A 19,871-nucleotide genomic window follows, 5' to 3' on the forward strand; every position below is an offset into this window, starting at 1 on the left:
TTCGCCTTTCTGCAATGATTTCATTAATAATTTCTTTATAGACAGTAGGTATAAACATGTAAAGAAATGACTAATAATTAAACTCCTGTATAAAATTTAGATCAGCATATATGGAAATAAATATTATAAAAGAATATTTTTAAATATAATTCCTTTTTTGAGTAGTTTCATATCACTATGAAGAAAGAAAGATATTTGTTAAAATAAAGCATTCGTTTAGTTACAAAGAAAGAACAAAATTTTTCAAGTCCACAATTATATTTAGTAACCAAATGACAAATTATGCCTATTTTAACTTTTTTTGATTCTGTATTTTTGTTGTTGCCATCTGGAAATTGCGACATTTATAAAACTCTCGACATCGAATTTTGTGAAGATTGTTTTAATTCTCTTTGCATATTATTTTGTATTCGAAATTTTTTTTAAAAAAAGCAAATTTAAAAAAGGATGTAGGTTTTATGTTTTAGAAATCAGAAGAAAAAGAAATATGTTAATGTATTCATTTGTTTTAAAATGTCATCTTTGTTTCAAAAAAATTAACCCTTATTAATGTATATTATGCTCTTCACATGTATTCATTCAGACAGTTTTCGTGTTGCAGAGACGACATTTTAAATCTACAACAAAATATTAAGAAATTTCGCTTTTTGTTTTAATTTAAACACCTTTAGCTTTTGCCGATGACGTAAAATAATTAAACTCAATAACATTCTTACGAAGAATAATTCAATATTTTTTATAATAATTAAATTTGCAATAACATTCTTACGAATAAACCATTCTGAATTTTCTACAATAATGAAAGGTGCAATAACATTCTTACGACTCAACTTTTCAGAATGTTCCACATTAATGAAATTTGCGATAAAAAATAAGTTGAATCTACAACAATACATTAAGAATTTTTTTTTTTCATTTGATCACCTTTAGCTTTTGCCGGAAGTATGGTATAATTAAATTTACAATAACATTCTTGCGAAGAATACTTCAATATTTCTATAATAATTAAATTTGCAATAAGCTTCTTGCGAATGAACTCTTCTGAATTTTCTACAATAATGAAATTTGTGATAAAAAATGCGATAAATCTGGAACAATATATTAAGAAATTTTTATTTTAATTTTATCACCTTCAGCTTTTGTCGGGAATATAATATAATTAAATTTACAATAACGTTCTTTGAAAGAATACTTTAATATTTCTATAATTATTAAATTTGCAATATGCTTCTTGCGAATGAACTTTTCTGAATTTTCTACAATAATGAAATTTGCAATAAAAGAATGCTAGAAATCTACTAAAACAAATTAATTAATTTTTCTTTTTCTTTTAATATGATCACCTTCTGTCTTTGCCGATGATATACTATAATTAAATTTGCAATAATATTCTTATGATTGAACATATTAAAATTTTTTACAATAATAAAATTTGCGGTAACATTTTCTCAAATGATCTTTCCAGAATTTTCGTTTTCAGAAGAACAATTTTTTAAAGTTCAACACTAGACATTAAAACAGAGCTTAACTTTCAAAATATTTCTAAATTCGACAGTATTTTATTTATTTATTTGTAAGCGAATTACATTTAAAGTATTGCACATCATAAAACTCAATCTCTAAACTTTAATAAATTTTAAAGTTTTTTTCTTTTTACAATTATTTTTGTCTGTGAACATGATAAATTAAAAACACAACAAGCAAGATGGATCAAATATGACATGTTTTTGAGCTCAAAATTGCAGATGCTCTCAAATTTTGGAATCAAAAATCCCTTATATAATAGTAGACTCTGCGTGTATATCAATAAATTCAAAGCGCAGCAAGCTATGAGGATAAAATTTAGTATTTATTTTTTTTTCATAAACATTTTAAATTTGTGTTAAATTTTGGAACATGCTTCATCGACGTAAGAACTGTTCATCTGTTGGCATATCTGAGAACAGGAAATCTTAAAAATGCAATGTGCTAGAAAACTGAAATTTTGCGTATTGTTCTTTGAGCAAAACTGTTAATTTATATTAAGTAAACAACCAACGCGTTTATTTTCAATTGCATATTATATTTTCTTTTTCTATACTATTAAATTAGATAAACTAATGTCATTTTGTAAATGAAAAGTTCGAAGGTATTCTTTGGCGAGCAGTTTTACAATCTGCATGCTATTATTAACAAACTATTTATTTTTAAATATTAGTTTCTTGGAAAAATTAAATTAATATTTAAATTAGAATTTTATTTAAAAAATTATCAAATGAATTAGTTTTTAAAATATTTATTTATTTATTTGCTTATTTTAGAATCTAAACATTGCAAAACATTGAATATAGAGAGTTTTCTAAATTTATTTTATCATTTTTAAAAATATTATCCTATTTACTACTTAGCATATTATTTATCCTATTTTTATCGTAATATTTAATATTCTAATTTACAAAACTTATATTTATTTATAACTTAACCGAATTAGACGATAATATTCGATAGATAAAATTAATCCAGATCAAAATAGCAAATGAATTTTTAACAATAATGAGTCATCTCATTAATTTTGAAAATGACACGTCGCTTTATGTATTTTCAAAAAACACAGCTGCAATTAGAAAATTTGCAAATGAAAGCTATGCAAATATAAACAAAGATATGTAAAATATAAACAATATGAAGTTCATGCAGATAGCCTTTCATCTTTATTTATTCCATACGAGTATTAATTCAAAAATTATGGTAATTATTAATTTGCATTACTCTAAATTTCTTTAAATATTTTGAATACGATTTATATATTATCGTTTGATGTTTGTTTTCCATATGCGGCATTTTTATACTTTAGTGGCAACGGTTTTAAAATTTTCTTCTAAAGAAGAGAATAAATTAAACATTGCTACATATTTGAGATATTGGAATTGATTAATATATAAATAAATTAACAAAATAAACACAATGAATGTAATAAATAACTCTGCTTTCCTCATTTATTTTATGCCTTTATAAAATAACTAAAGGCTTATTGTAATTACGATTGGAGAATTAGAGAAGTTCTTTTATGTCATTTTTAAAAAAATGTTGATAGACTGAAAATGATATTATTTCTAAAAGATTAATAATCCTAAATTTAAAATATATAAAAGGATTACATTTATTTTATAAACTTTTCAATATTAAGTAATCTTTTACTTTAAAAATATTTTTTAATATGAATGGAAATAACTGAAACTGACAGAATTTAGAACAGTTTGAGAATGCATGACATATTAAGTTATGCTTGCTTTTTCACCCTTGATTTCCAGATCACTTGTTTGCAGTAGATATCGCATTTCATTTTTCTTCTTTCTTAAACATTCATTTGAAATAATTCAAATCGTAGAACGTTTTTTTATCTGATATAAAGATAATAATTTAGTTGTAGAATGTATTTTCATATGCAATGTTCACATTAAAAGCATTAAGCTGATATAACAAGTTTATAAAAAAATTCATAGAAAACAAACGCGACTTAACAACAATTATATCGGGAGGAGGGATGCTTTAAAGATTCTTTAGCATTCATATGTTGTTTCACAATTTTTATCTTTTAAAATGCAATAATAATATGAAAATTTACTTCTGTAGAGACTAAATATATGTATATGAAATTCTATTACTCAAGCAATAAGAAATTGATTATGTGAAACTTGTAAAACAGGCTTTATTATTATACATCTGATGCCACAATTAATAGGTGATGGATTATTATTCTAAATGCACCGAAGTATTCTCTCTTCGAACCTCTCGTTACTAAACACAATTTGGAGGAATTGGTGTTTCATTATATTGTGAATAAAAAAACTATGTGTTGGTTTTTGAGTCTCTTTCTCTATGCCAAATTTCATTTGTCTAAATCATGTGATCTTCAAGTTACCTCATTCATCTACATATCAGTACATAAACTGACAAACAGTAAGCTTTCTTTGACTTATTGTGTCCAAAATGTTTTGGTTGGGCTTCGTTTCTAATGATTAAATCTATATGCATAATTTCATTCATCTAGCAGTTTGCGTTTCTGAATTATCATGCTCATTTTCAAATAGGTATACGAACAGCATACTTCCAAAACAGTTGAGAGAACTATGCAAATTAGGTGCAAAAAACTGAAAACCAGATTTTTTTTATATATATCGCTGCATTTCTGATTTATCGTTTTCATATACAGACAGATTTCATTCCAAAAATCCTTTTTTCAGACTCAGAAAGGTCTGAAAAATGGAGATTTATCAAAATATCCAGGTGGACTTTCCAGACGTCCACAGTACCTTCTATGACAACTGGAATTCTTGATTTCTTTCAGTAGCTTCTATGATAATTCGTTCTGTCTTTTTTCATATGCAAAAAGGCTTAAAAAACCTTTAACCAGATTCAGTATTAAATTATTTGAATTCTCATCTTCATATTAAAGAGTAGACCTCTTGTGGTTGTTTAATCTTAATTTTACTGTTGGACGAAATCTCAACATACCTTTTAAAACAGTGATTTCGAAGGAGAGATCGGAAACTTGCCTCTTCAACATTCAAAGATGAAATTATTAGTCGGAGTCTGGAGTTACAAATTTTTTACCAAAGATAAATCAATTCAGCAGATTTTTTGATTGATTCAACACTCGAGAAAACCAGCTCAACCTTTTGGTTTTAAAGTATGAAGTGATCTACGGGTAAGGAATGGAAAATCCAACAAGAAGAATCTAGAGAGGCATGTTGAAGTGAAGGAATTGAAAAACAATAATACAAATTAAAATATTACAGGTAATTAAAAGATTCTGGAAGGAAACCACTCATAGTATTTTTTGAAATGCTTAAAATTCAATAGAATTAAATGAATTTTAAAATGTCCAATGTAGAATAGTAGTGTTACGAACCTATAATATTGCTACCCGGCACGAATAGAGTCATCGTAAGAAAGACCGTTGTACGATCGGTCCTGTACGTGCTGAGATCAATGAACTTAGAGCTTGGCGACAGACTTGGCGAGCATTTGGCGACTTGGCGATAAATTTGGCGAGTTTGGCGACTAAATGGATAGTACCGGAAAGTTCGAGAACTTTCAAGATCCATCCACTAACAACCGAGACGCAGCCAGGTACGCCTTGATTGGTCAGAGGATTCTAGCCCCGCCTCCCGGAACTATAAAAGACGGGCACTCAGAAGCTACGAAGTTGTTGTTGTTTCCCATATGAAATTACATCTATACCTGAACTCAGTTCAGATCATAATCCTGTTCTCCTTAACTTTTTTCTTAAATATTCACTCCCTGACAACAATAGAAAAATTTCCACAAACTGGATCAATTTTAAACAAATTTTATCTAATACTTGCATTGATCAAAATTTTGACCCTCAAACCCCTGAGCAACTGGATGAACTTGTTGAATTCTTCGAAAAAACCATTATTGATGCTAAATTTGCTGCTTCAAAACCATTGAAATTCAACCAAAACTACATTGATCCAAAAATCAGGTTCCTTCGTAAAGAAAGAAATTTTGCCAGAAAGATCTTTCAAAATACTCGCAATCCAGTCTTCAAGAAAATTATGAATAAACTTAATAAAACCATACAAACATTAAATGAAAAAACTGAACAAAATGAATTCATCAATAAACTGGTTAATGCAAATACTGAAGATGGCTCCTTTTGGAATTTTGTTTCATCATTTAAAAAGAAAACACAAAAAAATTCCGCCCTTAAAGGCCCGGCTAGTATTGTCAATACTGACATCGATAAAGCAAACTGCTTGGCAAATAGCCTTGAGACTCAATTTCAATTAAATAAACTTAATCATGTTGAAACAGAGCTGCTTGTAAATAATACAGTCAAAGACTTTCAGAACTCACTACCCAAATACTTCCATGATGTTACTCCACCATCTACAACCGAAATTACTGACTGCATCAAAAATCTCAAAATTAATAAAGCCCCTGGCTTAGATGGTATCAATAACAAAGTCCTACGTAATCTCCCCCCAAACCTAATTACATTGCTTCAAATTATCATATTTAAAATTATGGCCATTGGTCACTTTCCTACAAAATGGAAAACAGCTGTTGTAGCACCTATTCTTAAACCGGGCAAAGATCCCACTGAACCGTCCAGTTATAGACCCATTTCACTACTTCCCTCCATTAGCAAAATTGCTGAACATATAATATTAAATAGGTTAAACAAATTCCTTGATGAAAATAACATCCTTAGCCCTGAACAATTTGGTTTCAGAAATAACCTTTCAACTACTCATCAACTTGTTAGGGTAGCCGAATATGTTGAAGAGGGGTTCGCAAATAATCAAAAATCGGCTGCTGTTTTCCTTGACATTCAGAAAGCATTTGACAGAGTTTGGCAAGATGGCCTTATTTACAAGCTCATTACCTACAAGTTACCACATTATATTATAAAAATTGTCATATCATATTTGCACAACAGATTCTTTTGTGTTCGCGTTAATAATATTCTCTCTGACATTAAACCTATAAAAGCAGGTGTTGCCCAAGGCTCCAAAATTGGTCCTATTCTTTTTTCACTCTACATTAACGACATACCAAGACAATTTAATACCATGCTCTGCATGTATGCCGACGACACTGCAATACTAGCCAGGAATAAAAATCCAAACTTCATCTCAATAGCACTCACTAGGCATCTCAAAACACTTGAAGACTGGTTCAATAAATGGAAAATAGAAATTAATCCTAGCAAAACTGAAGCTATTATGTTCACAAAAAATCATGTATTTAAAGAATTCCGCCCAATTAAAATTAAAAACCAAAATATCCCGTGGTCTAAGGAATGCAAATATTTAGGTGTCATTCTTGACAATAAACTAACATGGAAACCCCATTTTATTTATGTTAAAAAGAAGTTTCGAGACCTAACTCGTAAATTCTTTCCCTTAATTTCTCGAAACTCCAAAATGAGCAGGGCCAACAAAATACTTATTTACACTGCCTATTTGCGTCCAGTTTTAACATATGCATGTCCGGTTTGGGGATACGCTGCTAAATCCAATCTTAGAATTATTGAAATTCAACAAAACAACCTTATTAGAAGATTTTGTAATTGCTATTGGTATATGCCAAACACAAATATGTATAAAGCACTTGATTACCCTCCACTTAAAAAGTTTATTAAAAAACTTGCTGAAAAATTCTTCAAAAATATTGACAATCATGATAACAAAGCAGTTCTTGATATTCCTAAATATGTTCCTAATCTCCGTCTTAAAAGACCTCGTAACATTTTGATTTAGCCCTCCCTAAGCCTTTGTTTTTTCCATTTTAATTACTTCTAAATTTGTCATAACTTTATTTTTCATAAACTTATAAATTGCTGGCCAGCGTTTACCCAATCCATGTTGCACATCTTATCACATCCTGTCAGACATTTGTTACCTTTGCTTCGTCATGCACCTCACTCCTCATCTCCTGCCTGTTCCTGTAACACAGTTCATCGGACCTTTTTGCGAAGATGATCACGTTAAATACTGAAAGCCAAGTCTCACAATAGTTTTTTCCATTTACCGGAGATTAAGCCCCAACCCACGGGGCTAGGCGCTCCGTCAAACATATCATTAAGAGCTACGAAGTTGTTGTTGTTGTGTGGATCGTCCGAGTTGTCGTGTATATCGTCGGAAGAAGTGTGTGTATCGGCGGAAGTTGTGTGAGAGAGAGTCGGAGTCGCCGACACGTAGAGGTCTTGGAGGATTAGACAGCAAGAAAGCTGCTGAGCTATAGCAATTAAATGTGCTGCGCTATTGCAATTGATTAGCGGTATTTGTTGTAGAAGAAAAATTTTGTAACAGTAGTAATATCATGTATGAAATATCATGTGTGTTATCATCAATAAAATATGAAAGGAAAAAGAAAACATCTATTAAAACAAACAATTCCATTTTATATAATATAGTTGATAAATAAGCCGTTGATAAGTACTGAATTTAAAAATATTTATTTCTTCTAATTAAAATATTTAAAAAAAACTGTGTGGAGCATTCGATATTTGATTTTGAATGTGGCAGTACAGAAATATATTATGATAGTTAAGAACAGAAGAGAAAATCTGTAAACAGAGAGATAAAATCGGATAAAATTGCAGATTTATAACAAATTTTACACATTTAAAAATTACTTACATCAAATTTACTTATTTTCATACACGATATCTCAAATACAAAAGGCCAAAAAGAAAAATTTTGGCACGCTTTCCTTATTAAAACTGAAAAAAAGTTTTAAATTGTGGACCATGTCGGTTGAAATGAGGAAATACTATCCCAAAATGTGTACTTGTTCCTCTTCAGTATATGACAAAGCTAAGCATGAAATACACGAAAGGAAATCTACTAAACGTAGTAGAAGTAAAGGACTCTTATTTATTATTTTTGTCATTATATCAAATTTTATATAATAACTTTGTGTTTAGTTAAGATTTCACTTCTATGATCAAATATTAGCTATGTTACCAATCAGTTCCTGTTTTCTTTCAGACGTAGACGAGGGCTTTCCCTCAGGATTTTCGCTACCCCCTTTTCTGGCTGCAGGCCTCACCTTCAGTCTCGTGCTTCTGGGCATCGTCGCCTATTTCAGCTACAGGTGGCTGGTTCAGCGTCTCCAGGCCTCCACCAAACCTAGCGCCGAGCAAACAGACCCCGAGCAGGCTTCATCAAGCAGCCAACCACAGCAACAAAAACCAAACGATTGCAAACTACCCTCTATAGAAGAAAAAGATGATTCGACACCTGCTGAGGAAGGAACAGAACCACCGAAATCACCTACAGGTGAATAAATTTATTTCTTATACAAAGATATGGCATTAATCGTCACCAAGTCGCCAAGTTTGTCGCCAAGGTATAAAGAAATAAGCATGACATCTGTTTAGAATACTTGTGAATCTCTCTTACCATCCATTCCAGGAAAGCAATTATATAGGTTTGTAACAATAGATATACAAGGTGTTCATTTAAATTCCTACACTTCTTAAATTTCAGAATTATAACAGCTATAGTCATGAAAGTGATGCCTAGATATATTAAAATGACTGCGCTACGCGATATAAGCGCTTACTGCACCACCTGTGACATCTCGGAAATGGTACAAGTCAGAGAGAGAAAGCCAGTTATAAAATTGCGAACAGTTATCGATTTAGTATAAAAATACACTTTTTATATATTTTTGGCAATAACAGAATCCTTGAAATGAACATTTGTTTCTCGACATTTTCCGAAACTGTGCTACTACAAGACACGGATCAAAAAAAGAAAATCCTATTTTCTGGATAAAACAAATTACTCTATTCTACTATTTCCTATGGAAATAACTCTAAAAGCAAATATATATGATTTTTCCGGCAACATCGCAAAACTTTTGATGACATATTGAAGCTTTTTCTAGCACATCCTTTGACATGATAAAAAGTGTATAAAAAATTCAAGTAGTGGTCTAAGTGGGCATTGCAGATGACTAATTTGAACAACAAAAATAAAAGTATTTTGTGATAACTACTGGTTGTTTCTTCGCTTTTTTTTTAACAAGTACTGTAATGTTATAATTTTGAAAATCGTGGATAAACAAATGTTATTTTGAATGTTTTCTTCTTTGCCTTAATGTGCACCAGGTGCCTTTTTGGGATGAAACGAAAATGCTCAATAACTTTATAAATGACATCCCCCCCCGTATTTTGTAGCGTTTCTATGTTTTCCCACCAGGTGGCGCTGTAAGTAATATCATCATATAGCATATAGCCGGTTCAATGTACCGGTGCAATCATTCAGAAGAACATATGTAAGGAATTTAAATGAGTACCATGTATATGCCCGCAATCAGTTTGAAGAATTTCTTTTTTTTCCTTCTTTTTTTTTTTTAATTTTGCACTTTCGAATTTTTTTTTTAATTCTTTTTATTTATCCGGTTCATTCAACATTTTATAGGCAGTACGACAGCATCCGTGAAGATCAGTCATAGTTTGCCGGACATCAAAGAAGAAGTGAGCAATGAATGGACAGAAACGAATCGAAAGGTCGCACCGCCCCGACAGACGACGCTGCCCACTGTCCCCACTAGGCACCAAACATTCCAAAGACAACTTTCCCATAGGTTGGATTTGTCGGACGTTCCCTTTGAAGGTAACGTTTCAACTTCTAATTTTCGAAAAATAAAATTAGCACTTGAAATTTCGCAATATTTCCGCTAACAATAAAAATTAACGTATATCTGTTGGCAGATCTAAGACAAACTGTTGGACCTGGAGTTTATTTTATCACAAAACTACTCCGCAGAGTTAGAATGTGCCCCTGGTCTTTTAGAATTTTAATTTTAAAAATTAATTTAATATAAATTAAATGGCATTTCGATTCTCTTTTCCGAGATCATATCCAGAAATATTATCATACAACTAGCCTAGTTAGGTGCTTAAATATGACTTTTTAATGACATAATAAATACCCTCCTCCGTGACCAAATGTTCGCCCACCATATTAATAGCATTTATTTAGTAATGTAATGTTTACTAGCTACCTACCAATTAATATTTTATCACAAGAAATGTAAGCCTTATTTTTAATTACGCTAACATAGATCATTCTAATTCATTGATTAATTATGCATGCAAAAAGTCTAGTTAATTAATTGGTGAATGAAATGGGCAAAATTACTCCCGTTCGTTGAGACCGGGGTCTTCTTTTTTTTCTGTTCAAGTTCCTGGTTATGATTTAGCCAGCAAGATGTAAAATTACCTCCAAGATTAAACTTTTTTTTTTCTAATAACGAAGAAGGAATCAACTGGCAATTATCCAGCTTATTTAACAATAAATTTCGCTTTCCAAGTTGTATATTTTGTTTTGTCTGAGAGGAAATACTAAACAATTTTAAAATTGATTGCCTTTTTTTATTTTAGTGAAAGGCTTCAAAATGCTTCGAACTCCAAGTATTGCTCGCATTTTGAAATCCCAATATGCAATCCCAAAAATTTGCAATCTGAAATTAAAATCAGTTTTAAATTTTATTCTATTAATCGAAATCTATAAAAAGTTTGGAGATCTAAATGCAACAATCTTTTTGGACAAAATTTGTTTTTGCTCATTGAATTTCAATCCAACCAAAAAATATATTTGCATTTCATACATTTTTCAATAAATCGGTGTGACTACATTCGGAACGCCTGTTTCTTACTGTCTCGTATGCGTAGTGTAGAGAAAGTATTGAATTTTGACGAATCTCCGTTCTTTAAACCTCCCTGAGTTTCAGCAACACATTTTTAGAAACTAGTCTGTCTATCTGTCTTAGACAAAAATATTTCACAAATGTTTTGATCTAGACGGTTCAATATCCATATACGATCTTTACACCAAATTTGCAGATTTCTATCAAATTTTGAGTAAAATCTATTCAGAAAAATGTCTGTCGGTCCGGCTGTTCGAATATAAGTTAACACGGTTATTACAAAACGATAAATAGATAGATAGATACAAATTCGGTACACATATGTAACATGTACAGTGTAGACACCGCCAAATTTTGAGCAAATCCAACCACGGGTTGACTGTCTGTCAGTCTATTATTTCAGATACATGTAAAGGTGACAATTCAAAAAAGCAATGATTTAAATATATCAAATTTTATATGGAATTTTATGGCTACAAGTGTAGTTTTGTATCAAATTTTTGTTTCAATCGGTTGAGAAAAACGTGTCTAAAACACAGATTCGATTTTTGGATAATACAAGAGATGTTCAAATGAAAAAATACGAAACGTCATAACAATATAACTGTTAACATATTTGCCTGTGCCGTTATGGGAGAACGTAGCGAGATATCTAGGGAGGCAATTGGAGTCTTTGGCGTAGATCGGAGCATGCGCGGGCACCCGCATGCGCCGGAGTGAGCAGAGGCTCTTATAAAGAGCGACGTCCAATTGAAGTACTTGTTGAATTCCTCGAGCACAGAAGAACCATTAACTCCGATGTGTACTGTGAGACACTCCGAAGACTACGCAGGTCCTTCAAGAACAAGACCGGGGCTACTCACGGAGGGTGTGGTTCTGTTCCATGATAACGCGCGTCCACATGTCTACAGGGTCACACAGCGGAACTGGCCAAGTTTAAGTGGAAGCAGCTCGACCATCCACCCTACATCCCGGACATGTCGCCCTGCTATTTTCATGTGTTTGGTCCCCTGAAAAAACATCTGAAAGAGAAGCGCTTCAACTCGTACGACGAACTCAAGGACGCTGTGAAGGACTGGGTCTCGTCACGGCCACAGGAATTCTGGGAGCAAGGAATCCTTCGGCTCGTTAATCAATGGGATCGTTGTACTCAGGCCTATGGTGTATACTTTGAATAAAATCTTCATTTATACCCACAGTGTCGTTTCGCAGCTTTTCATTTGAACACCTCTTGTATTAACACATGCCAGGGAGTCATCGTCAAATAACTCTCCAAGGATGGCACGATAGATTCAGTAAAAATGCTAAATTCACGTTAGTATTTTATAAGTTTTGTACGCCAATCCTATGCAAGGTGTTCTCTGTCATGACAAGTTTATTAGATATTGCAAGAATGTTTTGGAAAGACTACTCCTGCTGGTTTACTATACCAAAGTTACATATAATTAATAGATCAGATAGATATTTGGATTATGTAATAGAAAGCGTTTAACTATTATATAACCAAAATGAAAGTTTCTTTTTTATGAGTTTTCCTATGCTTGCAAAAATCCCTCTTCTTTACTATTTTATATAAATTATCTTTCCGGGTTCTTTTAAGTATCCCTATATTATTTTTCATAGTTTAGAAATATTTTATGTTATCTAGGTATCATTAAAACAACTCATCTCGTATATTCTAAAATGCAGAGTGCGGATCAACCTTTAAAAAAAATACAACAAATCCTTTGATGGCACGTGCCCAGTGTTTCCACTTGTTGAATTTCCTCGTTTAAAATGTCCACTCAGTTTAGCAGAAAGTCGGAAGTGGAGTTCCACAGCGGATATTGAATTCGCGTTGGCTAATCTTCGACCTTGATGTGAAACTTCCGCTTGGCCATTGTCGCGGAAGCCTTATCTACATTCGATCCACCCCTTTTTTTTTATATTCCAACCGTCTTATCAACCCTTGTTCAGGGGATGCTCTTCACAAGAGCGCATTTCACTTCACTTCAGCTTTTGCAGAGTCGGTCGTTTTCGCCATAAAGTAGAACAACTTATCTTTTAACGCTTGGCAGGCAATTTTTCGAATATTATGTTTAACAAAGTGAAGAAGTTTTGTTACATTTTTGCTGATATGCATAATATTTGTATGATAGAAAATGAATAAATTTAATCTGAATTTTTTTAAAGTATTTTTACATCGCTATATTTTAAAGTGACCTATGAGGAATCTTAAGAAATTGTTTGCTGAAGTATTTTTTTAGAATATGGCAGTAAATTATTATTATTATTATTTTTGAAAACTCAATAGGAAAAAAAGTTTTATTTGAAAATATGAACAGAAATCTCAACAGCAAGGCACCTTAAAACATGTTTTTTCTTTTATTATTGTTATTATTATTATTATTTTGTTTCTTTTTTCTCTGCATGAAACAAATTGTGTAATATAACAGTCGAACAGTTCTGGCATGATATTGGGTTATATATTCTTCATTTTAGACCTCTAAATATAGAAATAACCTCCTATGAGATCATGCATTTCCCCCATCTGCTGTGAATATGATTACTCATAGAACAAATTTTACGAATGAAACTTGGAGTGGGATCTTTACAAGTAAATTTTTAATTTAAATCACATGTTGGACTATCCATGTGTATATGAGCAATGATACTTTGGAATTATATATTCGTCAGTTTATTAATGGCAGAAAAGAGAACAATCAATAAGTTTAGAATTTTTCAAATTATTAAATGAAAATCATTCATCAATTACTTTTTAAATATTTACAACTCTTCTTTGTTTTCCCAATTAATTAAAACACGCCACAAATATTTTTTGAAACAATTGTTTAAAACACTGACGATTTTAAAACCCAAGAAAATTTTCTACCTCAAACTATGAAATATTTCATGAAAGAAACTTGTTTTATATCAAAACTTATTTTTTCTCTTTCTAAGCTATTGCTAAAAAAATAACACACATTAAAATGTTTTAAATTCCTGTTGATACATATTTACTGTAAAACACAAAAAAATATTTTTATCATTTTTAGAATAAACATGTTTTAATTCTTTGATTTAATATTTATAAGAGATTAGATTTATGTATTTACATTCGATATAATTATTAAATATGTTTTTGATTATTATTTTGGTGATATGTTTGCAGCCTTTGGAATATGTAGCTTATATAGCCTTACATTGCAATATATACCTCTATATATTGTTATATAGCCTTTGGAATTGCAATAAATCACATGTTGGACTATCCAAGTGCATATAGGCATGATACTTAGGAAGTACAATTAGCCATATAGAAGAAATTTGGCTTGAGGTATTCACGCAGAAATTTTTGTGTAAATCGAACTTTATACACCAAATTGATTTACTTTAAAAAGAAATGTTTCATAAAGTACCTCCATTTCCTTCTCTATGGTACGAAACTAAGCATGAAAAAAACTCCTATGTTTTTTTAAAAATATTGAAATAAAATGATGTGGAACTGGAACGAAGATAATCCATAGATCAAGAAACATGATCAAAATAAAATCGAACGATTGAGTTTCTAAATAAAAAGATCATCATCCTTTGTTCACTTTCAAAAATAGACATTTGGTAAGTCTCAATCAAAAGAAAGATAGTTGAATGTTAATATATTAATTTACAATAAACAGCTAATCAATCTATACTTATACCTATTTTGTTACTTAATATCATTAAAAATCATTCAGTTGTAGAGTTGATTGAAATTTATATTCGTCAGCCTATTATTTCCAGAAACAGCGAGCAATCAGTATTTAAAAAAAAAAAAACTTTTTTCATAAAATTAGAATTATTCATTAATAACTTTTTAAGTATTTTCGATTTTTGTTTGTTTTTCCAATTAACTGAAACATATCATAAATATTTTTTAAACAATTGTTTAAAACATTGAAGATTGTTTTTAAATCAAGAAAATATTCTACCATAAATTATGAAATATTTAATGAAAGAATTTGTTTTATATCAAAACTTTTTTTTTAATTCCAAAGTTATCGTTAAAAAACAATGCATATAAAAAAGTTTTAAATTCCTGTTGATATAGTATTTACTGTAAAACACAAAAAATTATTTTTATCATTTTTAGAACAAACATATTTTAATTCTGTGGTTTTTTTACATTGCAAAATTGTTCTTTGTTTTTCTGATAATGTTTATAAGAAATCAGTTTATGTATCTACATCCAATGGAATTATTAAATATGTTTTTGGTTATTGCTTTCTGTGAGTTGCTTGTATTCTTTGGAATAAGGAAAAATATTTCCTAATAATTTTTTAAATAATAAAGAAAGGTTTATAAAATGCATATTTTATTAAGTATTAATGGATTAAAATTGAGAAAAGAAATTTCTATGTAATATTCAATGAAATGTTTTTCTTTTTCTTTTTCGTTTAAGTAATATTTTGTAAAAAAGAAAAAAGAACGATAAAAAAAAAATTTGAATTATAGTCTTTTTTAACACATGAACTAGTTTTATTTATGAATTCTTAATTTATTTTTTATCTGCTATAACTTAAAATAAAATATATTCCTATCCTTCAAGTAATTAATTTTAAAATGTATTTGATAAATATAATATTCAGAGTAGTAATTCATTTGATATTCTTACATGATCATAAAAGAAAAAAATGTCTAATTTAAAAAAAAATCAATAACTGGTTGTTCGGAATAAAATAATACGTAATAATTATATTAATTATGTAAAATAATCTGAGAATATTTTATTCATTTCTGTTTCAGAAATTTATTGCTTTATATTTAATTTTCATTATTAAAAAATGTATTCTTATCTATGCCAGAAGAATTCAAATAAAGAAATATATTTTCATAAAGACTAGTGTTTACATACAAAACGAAAACGAATCGAGCATTTTTCTGAGAAAATTTAATCAAAGTATTCGATTATTCTGGGTTCGTATGAATCTTTGTAAAGGATTTCATTTGCTTTTTCGAACAACTTAAACAAAACAAAATTGCATACACACACGCATATGTCTAGTTGTTGGTACTATCGTGACAGAATCGATGATGTATGAAGATACGGTTCAACCTATTAGTTAAACTTTGTGGGGACTGATGCAGATTGCAATGTACCATCACGCGATAGACATGGGAAAAACCTCTGAAGAAAATGTAAACAATAAAATAAATTCAGCAGTTATGAAACAGAGAATTTCTGTTTAGAATATTTTCAATTGCGTGCAGCGTTCGTGCTTGGTTCCGGTTATATCGATGCATTTCCTGAAAAATTTTGTATTGAATCACACCAAACTCTGTGATCATTGTAGATAACAATAACAGTTGTGATAATTTCGGATAGTGAAACTGTTTGGTAAGATAATTCATGAAATCTCGCTATTTTACTTTAACAGAAATAAACGATTTTTATATACTAGTGATGATATGTTTATTGCTTTTCAATGAAAATCTTTTAAAACCAACTATCGTTTGGAAAAAATAAATTGGTGTTTTGAAATATCCTATTAAAAAGAATTAGAAATATCGTTTGTTAAAAATAATAGAAATATCGTTTGTTAAAAATAATAGAAATATCGTTTGTTAAAAGTAATAGAAATATCGTTTTTCTAATCTGCCAAAAATGACGAGTAATAATAATACGCTTATTTTTAAAATTTTTTACTTTATCAATCAGCATATTAATATATGATTTAATATTTAAATATTCTATTGGACTAATTCTGCAGATTCTAATAAGAATTTTTAGTGTATTTAACAATAAATATTTGGATTGATATGATGGCAACAAAGATTAAATTCACGTTATCTTTAGAACAACATATTCACAACTAATTTTTGCTGCTGTGTATGATTTATATCTGAGTTAATTATAAATTATGTAATATTTCGTTATTTATTTTAAACTATTTTAAGCATTATATTTAATTGAAATTTAATAATAATTTTAAAAAAAATTTAAGATAAAATTGTAAGTTCTCATCTCAGCTCTAAAATAGCTTTTATGTTTTAAAGAATATCCGGTTAGAAACTAATAAATTAAAATTGTTGAGGTATTTCGTGAAGGTATGTTGAATAAATTCTACCAAAAAATTTAAATTTTAAGTAAATATTTTAAGTAATGTTTTTAAATGAATGTATTTATTTATTAAAGTACTAATTATGAATATACAATTTCCATTGATTTTTTAATAAAAAATTTCCTGATTTGGAATGATAACTGTTGATTAAAAATTAAAGTTGTAAATTAATCTCGGCAAAAACAAAAATGATATGAATTAAAACATATTTATTGATATGGAGGAACTGATAAAACTGGGAATATCCATGCTATAATTACTTATGTTTTTGCGTTAATGAGAAACTAACCTCCTTCGGTGAAGATTTATTGGCCCAGCATATTAATAGTATTAATTTAATCATGTCTAGCAATTTCGATGAGCTGTATCTAATCACAACAAGAGAAAATTTTGTTTTAAATTATGAAAATGAATAATTAAATAATAAATTGTTAAATAATAAATAGTCGTTTTCTGTTTAGTTAATAATATTTCAGAAGTGGCGAAATTTACTAGCGAATAAAATTGGCAAAATCGCTTTATATGTCGAGTGTGGGCTCTGCCAGAGTCTTATTTTGTGAAATCATTGGAACTAGAAGGTTGAATAGCAGCTGGCCATTGATGACGTCTCTAGGAATTATAAGTTTTCATATAAAATAAAAATTCGTAAAATTGATCCAATGATTGTGCTTTGGAGATGCTGTCAATGTAGTTCTTCATAGAGAATGTGAAATGTAATAATATTTTTAGAACTTCTCTTACAACTGCATGTAAATGGTGAGCAGTTGATCAATGACGACATATCTAAGTACATGAACTTGAACTTTGATATGAAATAAAAATTGGCGAAATCGAACGCTTCAATGCGCTTGGAGATTTTTTTTTCTGTTTTCCTATTATTTTAAATATGTAAATGCTTTTCACATACTGCTTCTAACGTAGTAATAAAACAAAATAACGCCAAAAAAAGGCTTCTGTGACAAATATCACGGTATGATGAGCTAAAACATAATATTCTCAGATTTATGCGCAGACTATTTATTTTGTCTTTTTTTAATGGAATATCGGAATAAATTCTTTTTATCCCAAATTAAATGCTTACATTATGTTTCCAGTATGCAACATCTCTCAGAGGGACAGCCAGTCTATCGGCCGTATCCGTCCGGAGCTCTACCAGCAGGACGTGATGCGGCAATGGTCAGCAGACAGTGGCACGGACCTCCTGGGCGACGGTACCGAACAGGGAGCATCCTGTGGTAAACTCACCTTCACCCTGAGATACGATCACGACGTAGAAGGACTCATCGTCAAGGTAAGACTTCGATAAAGTTAAATAACTGTATCTATTCCTTTTTATATATATCACCATTAAAAAATAAATTTCCATATACCAAACCAGGTCTCAACGAATATGCATACTGGTAACATTTTTACGAAGTTAGAGGTAGTATCTCCCCAAAAGTTTCTCTTGCTATCATTAATAAAGGTGTTATTTCCTCTTCCTCCCATATAAAAATTCCATTCTTGGGCATGACTGTAAACACAATGAGTGCTCAGATTTTTATTTTCAGAATAATGCGCATAACATTGTGACTGTCTTAATATGGTGAAAAACAGAAGATTATATTTCGTTTGGGAACAACAAAAATATTAGCCCTTGGCTTGTAAGAAGAAAGATCAAGAGATTCGGAAAGAGATAACGACACTTTATCCTACACAAAAATACGAATACAGAGGTAACAAAACACATAAAGTATACAAAAAAGCTACTTATAGTAAATAGCAATGCAAAAGCAGCAAATCGGTAGCGGAGTAAGATGATTCGTAGATGATCTAGGAGATACTTCATTAAATTACTCACGTTTCTAGTCAAATGCCTGATTGATTCTTTCGATCAGGTTTTTATAGATTCCGTGCCAGGGCATCGAATGTTCTAGAACAAATGTCGGAACTCGAGTCTTAATTGATCTTAATTAATCTAGCCAAGATTGCCGAAGGCGCGTCTTTGCTCTGGCATCTATTTAGCATTTTTTAGAGATATCCGTAAAACTACGAATCTAATCAGGTGATTTACTGAGCAGGTAACCAATATTATAAACACATAATAATATTTTGGGCATCTTTTTGTGGACCGATTGAAATTAAATCTGATATAAAACCACTATTTTAGTCACACGATCACATATCAAATTTTATTTATCTATTCCGCTTCATTTTTGAATTTTCGCGCTTATATGCATGCGAATGTACAAATCTACAGTCGGTCAATTCGTGAACAGATTCGGTTCAAAATTTGATTCTAATCAGTATTTTAGATATAAAAATTGTATCAAATTTTATCCATTAAATTCTTTACATTTTATAGTTATCACATCGTACTCACTAGCACTCGAACAGATAGATCGTGATTCAAAATTCGATTCTCTTCAACATTTTAGATGCTAAAACTGTACATCGAATTATATTCATTTAACATTTTATGTTTAATGGTAATCGTGTTCACTAACATTAGGACAGACTGAACAAACGTCTTGTGAATTAATAATAATTCGGTAGAAATCTATATATTTGGTGTAGAGACATTTTTCTCAAAATATTTTTGAATTATCATATTCATAAATAGGGAAATATCATTTTAAA

The 19,871-nt window shown here is 30.1% G+C and overlaps 1 protein-coding gene across 1 annotated transcript in view; it reads left to right on the plus strand.

Annotated features, from left to right (window-relative positions):
* Positions 1-19,871, plus strand: part of LOC129988356 (synaptotagmin-9-like) — a 155,377-nt gene that overhangs the window by 82,806 nt on the left and 52,700 nt on the right. Inside the window, exons 2-4 of the mRNA XM_056096561.1 lie at positions 8,505-8,795; positions 9,945-10,139; positions 18,347-18,543. Coding sequence (XP_055952536.1) covers positions 8,505-8,795; positions 9,945-10,139; positions 18,347-18,543 — 683 coding nt within the window. The remainder of the gene's footprint in view (positions 1-8,504; positions 8,796-9,944; positions 10,140-18,346; positions 18,544-19,871) is intronic.

The sequence above is a fragment of the Argiope bruennichi genome, chromosome 10, assembly GCF_947563725.1.
Source record: "Argiope bruennichi chromosome 10, qqArgBrue1.1, whole genome shotgun sequence".
Lineage (NCBI taxonomy): Eukaryota > Metazoa > Arthropoda > Arachnida > Araneae > Araneidae > Argiope > Argiope bruennichi.